The sequence below is a fragment of the Atractosteus spatula genome, chromosome 9 (assembly GCF_055471065.1).
Source record: "Atractosteus spatula isolate fAtrSpa1 chromosome 9, fAtrSpa1.hap1, whole genome shotgun sequence".
NCBI lineage: Eukaryota > Metazoa > Chordata > Actinopteri > Semionotiformes > Lepisosteidae > Atractosteus > Atractosteus spatula.
Genome location: NC_142714.1, coordinates 42,121,049 through 42,133,110, shown reverse-complemented (window position 1 = coordinate 42,133,110; position 12,062 = coordinate 42,121,049). Strand labels below are relative to the sequence as shown.

Sequence of the window (12,062 nt, the reverse complement as noted above, 5' to 3'; positions counted from 1 at the left end):
CAAATGAAGATATTAATTAAGATGATGGCTCTACCTAATTTATACACATTTCTGTGGAGTTAGTTAACAAGTGAAGTTTGCAGATGACTTAATGGCAGACAAACACTGTAGATTAAATTTAATCAAGTCAAGGGAGCTTTTTTTAAACTATAGATATAGAATGAGGAACATGCCAACCAGAATGTTTCAATATGTAGTTAAATTCTTAGAATGTGTTTGAAAATGACATGAAATTTGTGTATCTATGCACTAGATCTCATGTAGAATATTGCGTAAAGTTTTAGTCATCGTATTACAAGAAAAATATTGCTGATCTGCAATCAGTCTAGTGAAGAGCAAAAAGATACATTCTTGGACTCAAAAGGAATGTCCTACTACACTGACCGACTAAAAGAGCTGAACCTTTTACATTTTGATCAGAGAAGACTTCAAGGGTCCTTAAGTAAGCAATCTTAAAGTACTCAACAAAGTCAACATATTGGACTTCTTTGCAAATCAACAGTGAACAGTGAAAGGCAATTGATTGCTAGTAACTAATTGATCCAAGGATTTTATCAAGCCATTTATTAAAAGAAGCTTGGGTATCGGTTTAAGCAAAATGGCTGGATAGCTTGTTACAGATGCCCTCTCCTTTATAACCTTACTTACTGTATGTTTTTATAATCTATTTAAAATCAGAACTTTCCTTTTTGTCAACTATATTAAGGATAGTTTTTTTTACATGCTTGGTTAATTTTATAAAGAAGTGGTTTTCAGCTTTTTTGTTTCAAAGTTGATATAGTTCAAAATAAATCTATAGGCTAAATTAACACTGATAACACACATTTGGAAAATCTGCCCTTTAAATTTTTTTATCCCTCCTAAAGTTTTTCAGTCCATAATCTGGGAAGATTATTTGAGATTCTGGGGTTGTGTTGTGTTGAGAGCTGTTACAATGTTAAGGCACTGCCTTTCAGAGTCCAGGTGAAGGATTTGGCCTGTTTTTTAAAAAAAAGTTAATTTAATGAAAACTTCAATTTTTTCTTCAAGAGAAATACAGGAATGACCCACAAGTCTGAGCGCCAGCTCTTCACTTTTCAGTTGCTAACATGATTGTGAAAAGCAACACAGAAAAAAACACATTTCAAAATATCCTTCCGTTGCTACAGTAAATGTTTTTCAGTTTAGATAAGCTTTAAAAAGCAAACCCGTAGAAAAGTGGACAAAAACTCAGGCAGGGGCCATTTCTGAAGGGTTGGGCAAGTCTGGCCCAAAAATAGCAAAGATTTTGAGAAACTCGGCTAGTAAAATAATATTGCATTACCAGTCATTCACTGTCTTATTTCTAGTCCAATCAAATGTATTTTGGACCTTGGACAGGTGTTGATCCAGAGTGAAGTACAAAAGAAAAATAAATACGTCTATTATTAATAATATATCTATTTTTATAACCTTTACAAAACAGCATTACATATACAATAATATTAAATAATATTAATATATACAGTATAATATACAATATGTAGTTAGTGCTTGTAAGTGAAAAGAGTTTTGGTTCAATTATTTATGAATATACAATATATCGGGGATCAAATTACTCTGTGATTTTGTTTTAAAACTCTTTAAAATTCATTATACTGTATATTCAAGTGTATGTAGTGCACACATGTAGGACAGTCAAACATACTAGGAGGATACAGTAAGAGAAATAATTCAGTTTCAGTGAGTTGTATTGTACCAATGATACTCTTCATAACTGAATGCACATACTCACAGAATTGAAAGATGGTTTTGTAACCATCTGGCTCTTTTCTTTTGTCTCAGCATTGAAACACCTCAGCTGCAGCTAAAGTTTTGCAGCAGCATCTTCATTATATGCAAGACTACACATATGCATGGGGACTGTCATTTTATAGCAGATTTTGCAGCACTAGGAAGAGTTCACTAACTCTGACAGACAAGAAACAGTTGTCAATTTTTGAATTGCATCACAGTCTCCCCCAATCCATACCCCTCCATGACCGAATAATGTCATGGTCAGAATGGATTTTGTTCCCTCAGACTGGTCCCAGAGACATGTCCTGAAGTGATCTGGGGGTTTGCTGGGCTTTTGTTGACTTGAGAGGTTTGCTATTGTTTTCTGCTGCCTAGCATTGCTAGGCAACCAGGCACCAGGAGTTCGGCATCCATATTTTGCTAGAGAGCAAGTTCACTTTTCTCCAGTCTGTGTGAGGGACAGGAGCCAATGAGGTGGCAGAGTTAAGGGTGGGGCCTCAGGAGGAGGGTCGGGGTGGGGGTGGGGTTGGGGGTGGGGGGCTGTAAGGAGTGAAATGTTAATCTTGCTGTTTACAAGGCCTGGAGGGAGCCAAACTCAAGAACTGTGTGTGTGTGTGGTGGGTGGAACACGTTATGCATTTTCAAACCACCTAAGTGTGTTTCCTGTCTTCTGTTATCTTCACAAAGAATTCGAGGAGCAGCTGTACGACCACAAAGTTACAGGGCAGACATTCCGACATCCTTCTTCCCAGAGCTCCGAGGACACTTCCCAAAGCAGGTCTCCTCTAGCGGCGAGCAGCAAGCGGACAGAGTTTGTCTTCCTGGTAGGTTGCTCTTCACTCTATTGCCATGCCACGGCTCTGTCACTTCACATTTTGAAGAAGAATTTGCACATTTAAATTGAGGAACTGGGTTGGGGGCCGGGGCTGAACTCAGCGCAGTATCACGGCAAATCTCACTGCAATTTGGTATTTCGTTTGCTTTCTCTTTGGTTAATTTGGAGCAGTTGAGTTGTCATTCCAGTTCACAGTGTTAACCCGGAATAGAAAAAAGCAAAACCTGGCAGTGATGCCAGATTCATTACTTCTGTGCTTCCATCTGCAGTGATTTAATGCTGAATGTCAAAAGTGAGGTTCTTTCAGACCCAAGTATTTTGAAACATTTTTCAATGTCTTTTATTATGTTATTTTTAATGACTTGCTGGTATGATTCTAATTTCTAATTCTTTATTAAATAAAACGTTTTAGGAATCAACTGAAACACTTGCATTTGCATTTGGTCATAAAATCTTCTTCTATAAAAAACAGATTTCAAGCAATTGCAGAGAACAAGCCAACATATGAGTTGTTGATTTTTTTAGACCAAGATACAACAAACGTGATTTTTTGAGAGATGATTATAGGTTTTGTGCTTCAGAACATGTTGGATTTCTGAAGAGGGCTGGTGTGCTACAGGCCAGGTGTACAGAGGCGGTCTGAACTTGAAATGATTCCTGTCGTTAAAAGAGTTAATTTCTTATTTTTATTACCTAGCCATCCAGCTGAAATGTAGGTTACCACAGTGCACATCAGCAGATATGTAACATAAATCAAGAGTTGTGGACAAAATCCCAGACCCATATATATTTCACAATAAATGACAGTGCTGAATTCATTATTACTTGCTACTGTATAATAATTAGGGGATGTAAAAAATAGGCGGGTGGTAATTTAAAAGTGATTAAACTGAAGGAGACAAAACTGCACAGCTTGTGAAAAAAATGGAAGATTTCACACCATGTTGCTGTTCTTTGGTCAGTTGCTTCTTAAAACCAAAAACCAAACCAGAAGAAGCGACACAGTTACTAACACCTGGGCTGTGCAGATGAGGTGGAAGAAAAAAGTGAGGTTAAAAGGCAACAAGACAGCATAGCTCAATCATTTTCTTTGGAAGAAAACTTTTCTGGCTTTCTTTTGGGAGACTTCCCTAAGCACAGGCACTCTATTCCCCCCCTCCTCAAAACACTGTGCTTTGTGATCCTGTGTAAATACGCCAACAAAAGTTTGTGTCTCTTCACCGGCAGCCAGCCGTGAAGCAGGTGTGTGGGGACGAGACCACAACAGTAGGAACCCGCCTGCCGGACTCAGACTCCAGCTCGCCCCACACCCCAGACAAGCATCCCCCAGGCTGGAGCAAGACATTCGAGCTGCCAGGATCGGAGAGGACACGCTGGAACCTAGGCCGCAGTGTTCAAGCTCACATCGTCCCCATTAATGTATCTGGTATGCCATCCGCCTGTCTCTGTCACTCCTCTTCTGCCGTTTTATTCCATTCCACTCCTTCTCTCCTTTCACTCTTCCACACTCTTCCCAGAAGGCCAGTGCAGATAGAAGCAGCTGTCTTCCAAAGGCCCTTGTCTGCAGGAAGTGCTGATTTTTCTCTCTTCCTGCCGTGCTGAGGAACAGGTAGTGGTTGCTGTGGCAACACCCAGCTGTAGCTCGAGGCCAGGGAGAGACTGCGGAGTGTTCTTTATTTCTGAATGAAGCTCAGGCCCTGTCACAAACAAGGGCATTTAAAGGGAATCCTTCAAATGTCAGCAAACATACAAAAAAGGTGAATGGGAATGAGTGCATCCCCAAATAACCACCATATTGGGTGACTCAAAATGTAACCCCGGTCCTGAGTAAATTCCACCCTGGCTTGTGAAGTCTAGCCTTCCTAATGTTCTTCCTTAATTCAGCTGATGAAGTAATTTATCACTCATACTCCTCATTAAACCAGGTGGAGGCTGTACTTTAGAGGTGGATGAAGCAGTTCTCCACCTCTATATAAAGTGCTTCAAAATGGAAAGCAAAGTGCTGTGTAAATATGAGGATGTATTATTATTATTATTAATATTAATAATAATAATAATAATAATAACAAAGTACTTACTCCTATGGAATTAAATAAATCACTAGCAATTACAGGCTTTTCAAACTACATTTCTTCCTAGCAACATTTATTACTAAAAATAATTTGCAAGTATAAAGAGGATGTAAAACATAGTGCTAATAATGTACCGGGGCATACAGTATATGACAATAGATCTGCTTGCTTCTTCAGGCATTTTTTAACTACTGAGTGTCAAATATACCCAACAACTTCAGCAAACAGATCCTTACACAGCTTCTCCTCAACTTGCTGGCTGGTATTTCTGATTAAAAAGGTCTTGCTAGTTGATCAATTAATGGGGAACAGACAGCGTTTGTTCTACTGCATGGATACATTTCAGGTGACACACCTGAATGAGGGTAGTTCTGCAACTCATTTTGGCCCAAAGCAAATGGGCAGGGGTGATACAAATCACATTTGACCTTTAAAGAGCCACAACAAATATGCTCCGGATGGAAAATTGAATTCAATTAATTTCATTGAATTGAATTCAGTCTCGGCTGGAGTAAAAACCAGAATGTCTTCTCGGACTAGGAACAAGGTTTGGGAACAAACCTGGAAAATAGTAAATGAACACAATTAAAACAAATATAGCAATCGCCTGAAGTGAATGCACATTACCTGGAGTGGATATCCGCAGTGTACCTGTAGGTCTAATGTCATGAATCCTTATGTTTTTCTGCTTCTCATTCTTTTTCTCACTTGTTTTCAAACTGCACCACAACTCACCCCAATCCACAGATTTCATGGGAATGTTTACCATTTGAGGGCCATAAGCTCTCACATTGAGAACTATTTCTGTCTTAATTCAGGACAGAGCTTTGATAAGCACGCCAGTGTGCTCCAGTCCCTTTTTAACACTGAGACTGCCATCAACCCAAAGAATATCCTAAGGAGAAGAAGAACTATAACTGGAGCCCCTGACCTCTTGCTACAGCACCAAGGTGACACCACAGGGCACATGGTAACTCCTTAAATCCATAGGCACTGATCCTGCAGATAAAGTCTCTTTAGGATGTAGAAATGTTTCTGTTTTCACATCCCCCTTTCCTTAGTTTTCAGTTAGAGATTCTTTTGTCATTCTTTGATGTGTAAAAAATATATCTGTTTTTGTTCATTACCTCACCTTTGTACAGGTATACATGCCATTCATAATAGTATATAGATAGCAAAGTCATATTCGAACACAACCCACAACTGACAATGTGACCATAATTGGGACATATTCAATTTAAATGCATTTCAAGTCAGTATTTTGTTGTGTATACTTTTGAAACTTCTTGAAGTCTGTGACCCACTGAGTTCACCAAACTGTCTGTGGAATCAGAGATATTTTTCTCGGAGTTCTCTTTCATTTTGGGGGGTGTTCTGACTTCTTGGGTCTTGTTCTTCTTGGCTGTATGTTGTGTGTCAATGTTATGCTCCATGGTGAAAAGTTGCCACAAAGTAAGGGAGCATTTTCTTCCACATAAGCACCATGTTTCAGTAAATGTGCTGCTGCTATTAGTTCCACCAGCAAAACAGAAAAGTGAGTCAGTTACAAGGCCATGGTGCATGCCCAGGTCATGATGTTATTTCCATCATGAGGAGGTGTTGTTCAGAGTATTTCAGTCCCCTTTCTCCTACTTCAATCTTTCCATCACTTGTTTGAGGGTTTATCTCATCTCAGCTGTTCATAAAACATTGATACAAAAGTCTTCTGACTCATGTTTGTACCACCAAGAGAAATTTAACCAGGCTTTTCTGTTGTTGATGCTGATTTACATCTTGTGTTAAAAGCTGTGTAATTCTGCTGTCTCAATCATTTTTGAAGTTTAGATTTTAAAACCTTCACCTCTTCACTATGGAGGTTACTGGTGATTTCACTGACTTTTGTTTTAGGGTTTTCCTTAACAGGTCAGATGAATTTTCAACTGCAGATGTACTCCTTGGTCTTTGCTGATAAGTAATTATACCTGTAGTTTATTATTCAGTCTTCCAAATTATTGATTTTGATATGCCAATTTGATTTTTGGCAACAGACTCCATACATTGAAGTCAATTTCAGACTGGTAGTTAGATTTTTCACAACTCTTTCATGAATCTAATTACCAAGAACAAAAACACCCATCCAACAAGAGACACCAGTCAGCCAATTCATCCAATTGTCCCAATACGTTACTCCTTCAAAATAAAGATTTTAAACATTTTTTTCAAATTATCCAAGGGAGCAGTACTGTGCTGCATTTAATAAAAATGAAGCACTTTGGAGTTGTACTTATCAGTCATGTTTTTGTTTCATGAGAAATGATTATAATTAACAGTTCTTAGTGAAAATCCCAGTGTAGGCTTCACTGTATTACTACCTTTGAAGGGTGCTGTATCATACTCAAAAACCTATTGTGGTGAGGCATGGCAAATTTCCATATTAGGAGATCTTCATCCTTCATTCTTCAAGCAGCAGTGACATCTGTAAAGCTCTGCTGTATAGAACGTATACATATATTTCCCTGTCAGCACGTATCAGTCTAATACACTTACCATGGGATGAACGAGGAAATAATTCTGGTTTGATCTCGTGTTTTAATTTTGGAGAATGTCACCTGTTTTGAATGGTGAAGGAGAATCCCTCCCACTCTTGATATGAGATCTAGAGAATTTTGAGAACTGAGTATGCAGCAGTAAGTTTAGGAATTTCTGGGAAGTTCGGAGAAGAGCATATTTTTGAAGAGTTGTCTGAGGAAATTCTGCTAGTTAAACCTCTTGCCTCAGCTCTTTTTTTGTTTACCTTTGAGTGAAAGGGGCAGAAATTGTTCAGTTGTATGGATTGCGTACGCATTACAGTATACCTACATGTATGAACTACAGAATTTGGACTCTTGCTTTTTTCAACACATTTTAGAATTTGTGTACAAGGTCAACATTCTTATATCAGCAGTTATCTATTTAGGACTCACTCTTTCTTTCTAAAAAATACTTTAGTATTTTGTAACACAGCTTAATAGGATAGTTTCTGGCTTCCCTGTGACTGTGTATTAGATAAAACAGTTACAAATTGGATGGATGGATAGTATAGAACAGAAAGTAATAAAAGAAAAAGTGAAGTCAAAGTAATAATTTAATTTTAGTGCGTCACAGACTCTGTAATTTCTCTAAATGTTTGTTTTTATGAGAAAAATCTCCACCTGAAATAAAAATATTCAAATGTGACAGATTTCATTAGTTCTTCAGGAAAATCAATGTAATATAAGCAAAAAAGCTGGAGATGAATTCAACTATATTCAATGAGCAGAAGCACCAGGGTAATTGTGGCCTCTTTGCATCCTTCAGGTGATGGCCATGCTGCTGTGGAGCAGACCTTCAGCGCTGACCTAACCCAAGGTGCTTCTACTCCGGGAACTGCTCAAGCCAGGCAGCTGTCACCTTCTTCAGAAACTGCCGGCCACTTGATGCCTCTTAGAAAGACGTACAGCGATTTGGACCAAATTCTTTCACAGACGCCAGGGAGTTATTCCAGCATGATGGAGAACTCTACCATGATGTGCGCTAGTCCTTCCTGGAATGGACCAAAGGGTTCTACGTTTTCTCCTTCCTGGAATAATTCTTTCAGCTATGTGCTGGCAGCGAGCCCTGTTGCCAAGCAGCCCTCCCAACACGAGGGCGCACTCACATGTCCCTTGCAGGGTAGCTCAGGTCTTTCAGTGAGTTCAGGGTCACATTCCAGTTCTTTTACATCCATATCCATGGAGCCATCTGCCAGAGCACAGACTATGGCCAAGAGAAACGACACAGAAGGTGGTCCTACGAGCCCAGGGCAAGACAAGCGAACGGCCCGGGTTCATGCATTTAAGTTCCGCGAAAGATCCCTATCTACCCCGACAGATTCCAGCTCCTTCTGCTCCACGGATAACATCTGCTGTGATCACCGGAGGGAAAACGAGAACTATGCCATGAATTACCCCAGCGCAAGCTCAGAGGACAGCGCCAGCACCGACAATGCTTCTGTAGTGGCAGATCCTCATGGCCGACCCAGGCAGAGGTCCAGGAGCATCTCGCTGAAGAAGCCAAAGAAAAAGCCCACCCCGCCTGTCCGGAGTGTGTCCTTGATGAAGAATAAAGCAGGGAGGAAAAGCGATATCACCTCCTTGACCAAAGAAGAGAGGCCCAAGAGTCTCTTCCTTCCCAGGGATAAAGATAACTTGCAGAACATCTTTGAGGTAGCCCCCGATTTCATCGACTCCAAGGCATTACGGATTGAAAGAGACCTGCAGGCTGCCACTGTAGCAGATGCCCCGTTGTCGGGGAAAGAGATTGATATGACCTTTCCGAGCCACTGGCAAATCAGCGAGTGGAAGTCCAACGACCCCTACAGGTCCTTGTCCAGCTCCAGTACTGCCACAGGGACGACTGTCATCGAGTGCATGAAAGTGCGTGAGAGCTCGGAATCTCTCGAGTCCCCCTCCACCTCCCGCGCTACATCACCTTCCCAGCTCTCAACAGAAGCGGAATCCAAAATCTCACCCCTAAAGCCCCCGGGCTTGATGTCCCCCTCCAGTGGGTACTCCAGCCAGTCCGAAACTCCTACCCCAACCATTCCCACTTCTCTGATCACTGGGCCTTCACCACAGGGCTGTAAGATGAGGCCAAAAATCCCAGAGAGGAAGTCCTCCCTCCCGGCCACTTCTCCCAGAGAGAAGAGCTCTCGTTGCAGGTTGTCCTTTGAGCTGCCTGTCACAACTCACTTGGATTTATCTTCTCTCAAAGGGAAGACCAAAGCCAGTCGCCGTCATTCCGACTCATCCACGTCTAACAAGTGCGGTCAGAAGCTAAGCCCCAGCCAAGTGGTGATGCCCGTGGTGACTCAGTTAGACCTGAGATCTGTGCGGCTGCGGTCAGTCAGCCGCTCAGAGCCAGATGACAATGCAGATGGTTCTTCTGACATCATAGAAGAGGAAGAAAGCAAGGAGCACTCCATCACCCCGCAGCCAAAAGTTAAGCCACCAGTTGCTATGAAACCACCACTGCCCAAAAGGCCCCCAAACCTGCTCTTTAAATCTCCATCCTCGTCTCCCCTAGCGTCTGAATCTCCACCTGCCTCTCCAAAAGACAAACTTACACCTGTCGAGAATATCTACATGGTGGTCAAAAAACCCAAAATCAAGAAGCCTCAATGTCCCATTAGTCCTAGCTCCCCTCAGGAGTATCCCGAGCTGCCAATTCCCAGCATGAAGCAAGGAATGGACTTTGTCGACCTGCATTCTCTTCCAGATAGGGAGGACAAGAGCAAAACCCTTCCCAACCGAATAATTGTTTCCAGCCTGACTGAGATGGAAAAGAAAAAAAACAAGATACCTCCACCAGTCCCCAAGAAACCTAACGTGCTCCTTTTGCCAGCCAGTTCATTTCAAGCCAATGGGACCACAGACAGGCCTGTTATCACTCTGGACAGCTGCCGCCCCTCTGGAGCTGTATTCCCCAATGATCTCTGTGGTGAGAATGAAAACCACATCAAAACTGTTGCAGCCAGTGGAAATGACAGCAAGCAGGATCCTGGAGAAACAGCGCCCTCTGCTGCTACTCCAACAGGTGAGCAACTTGACAGGTCATCTTAAAGAGACACGAGAAGTGTGCGTCTTTTTGCAAGCTTTTGAATTATTCTCATGTTTGAGCCTGTTGCCTCTGGAAGTTTTAGAAAAAGTGCATTTAGTTTTGTGTAATGGCATTTAGTTTATTTTATCCTCCTGTCATTTTTCCCTCCAGGGAGTTAGTTATAGATCTTTCAACACTCTTAAGTGGGAGTGTTGAAGCAGCTTGTGGAATGAAGGCAATACATTAGACACTACATATAAAATTATAAACCTGCTATTATTTTTCCAGTTTTTCTCTTCCATTTTCATTTTTTTAAATGTTGACACATTTGTCTTTTCTAGAATTGATTATTGAAACTTGCCGCTCGCTGGGGTATCTAAAACCACAATGAATAAACTCTGATATGTTCACAATTCTCCAGCCACTGAATGAGACCACATTATGCCTGTCTTGGAGTTCTTGCACTGGCTTCAGCTTTCGTGTTAACTTCAAAATTCTCATGCTCATCTATGAGGCCTAAGAAGGCTTGGCACCTCAGTACCTATCTGACTTATCTGTCTGCTCCACACCATCCAACCTTCATTCATCTGACTCTGGTCTTCTAAATCTCCTCCAAGCTCACCTACCTACTATGGGCGATACAGCCTTCTCTTGCTATGCCTCAAAATTCTGGAATTCTAGCCCCAAGGATATCACCTACCCTGAGTGCATTTAACCTGATACTTTCCTCCTACACTGACCTAGAGACTTTCTACTCTTACCATTGAACGGTGGCTACAGTAACCATGTCTGCATTTAGTGTTGTCTAGAAACCCAAGGATCTCCCAGCAGCCTCTACCTCAGTCCATGTAAGCAGTACTGGCAGGCTAGGCAGTGTCTTTATTGGTGTACATGCCTCATCCCGAGCAGAGCAGATTTGAGAAGCCGAGAGGCAAGCAACAGAATATTCATGTGGGTGTCTTGAGTGTTTTATGAAGACAAAAAGGTTTCCTACATGTCAGGTCCAGGCCACTTTCAGGAAGGTACAAGAAGCGCACAAGGAAAGTAGAATTTCTAAAGCAAACAAAGGAAACGAGAACATATTGTAGGCAACAGCATTTACATTTACAGTGGAGCAGTCTGATAACCTAACATTTTCCAGAAAGGGACCCATTATTTTTCTATTTGATTGACAGATACTGCCCTCAATGAGAGTGTTGAGGAAAGTAGCACAGGAAGCGAGAAGACCGCCCTGCGGATCTCAGAAGAAGATGACGATGTGTTCATCCAGACATCCACTCCCCACACCACTGAGGACCTCTTCACTATCATTCACAGGTGCTGGCCCATTCTCTGCCATTGCTGGAGTCAGTAACAATTACAAATAACTATCAGTACAGCCCTGTCTTTGCATAGGCATTCCACAGCTCTTCATAAATAAGAACAGCTGACGTCCAACAATGAGTGTCTCGAAAACAGTACTCTGTTTTCCCTTAAGCTTGCAACAAGATTTTTGAAACAAAAACAGTGTCCACTGAAATTCCTTTGCACTAAAGTTCCTTTCAGTAGAAAAATGTATTTATACATCCTTTAGTTTAAGATGAAGTTACCTATTCAGCCAGATTGGTAAGTGAAGGCAGAATTGTGCAAATGTAAACTGAAGGATAACATAAAAGTGTGACCGTAAAGTATAGCATGTAAATACTTTAATGAGATGAAAACAACAACAGGCTTAGTTTGTTACAGTCCAGGGGGAGTAGCACATTATAAAAGGACAGTGCCTGCTAAATTAACCGTGCATGGTGGTGGGCTTTCTCTAGGAACACTATGACCGAACATGTGCCTTG

At 41.3% G+C, this 12,062-nt stretch overlaps 1 protein-coding gene across 2 annotated transcripts in view; it reads left to right on the top strand.

Annotated features, from left to right (window-relative positions):
- Positions 1 to 12,062, top strand: part of nhsl2 (NHS-like 2) — a 100,291-nt gene that overhangs the window by 82,806 nt on the left and 5,423 nt on the right. Inside the window, exons 3-7 of one of the 2 annotated variants that reach the window (XM_088925147.1) lie at positions 2,443 to 2,579; positions 3,818 to 4,016; positions 5,481 to 5,612; positions 7,978 to 10,233; positions 11,412 to 11,553. In XM_088925147.1, coding sequence (XP_088781273.1) covers positions 2,443 to 2,579; positions 3,818 to 4,016; positions 5,481 to 5,612; positions 7,978 to 10,233; positions 11,412 to 11,553 — 2,866 coding nt within the window. The remainder of the gene's footprint in view (positions 1 to 2,442; positions 2,580 to 3,817; positions 4,017 to 5,480; positions 5,613 to 7,977; positions 10,234 to 11,411; positions 11,554 to 12,062) is intronic. The other variant, XM_088925148.1, reaches the window with a different exon arrangement.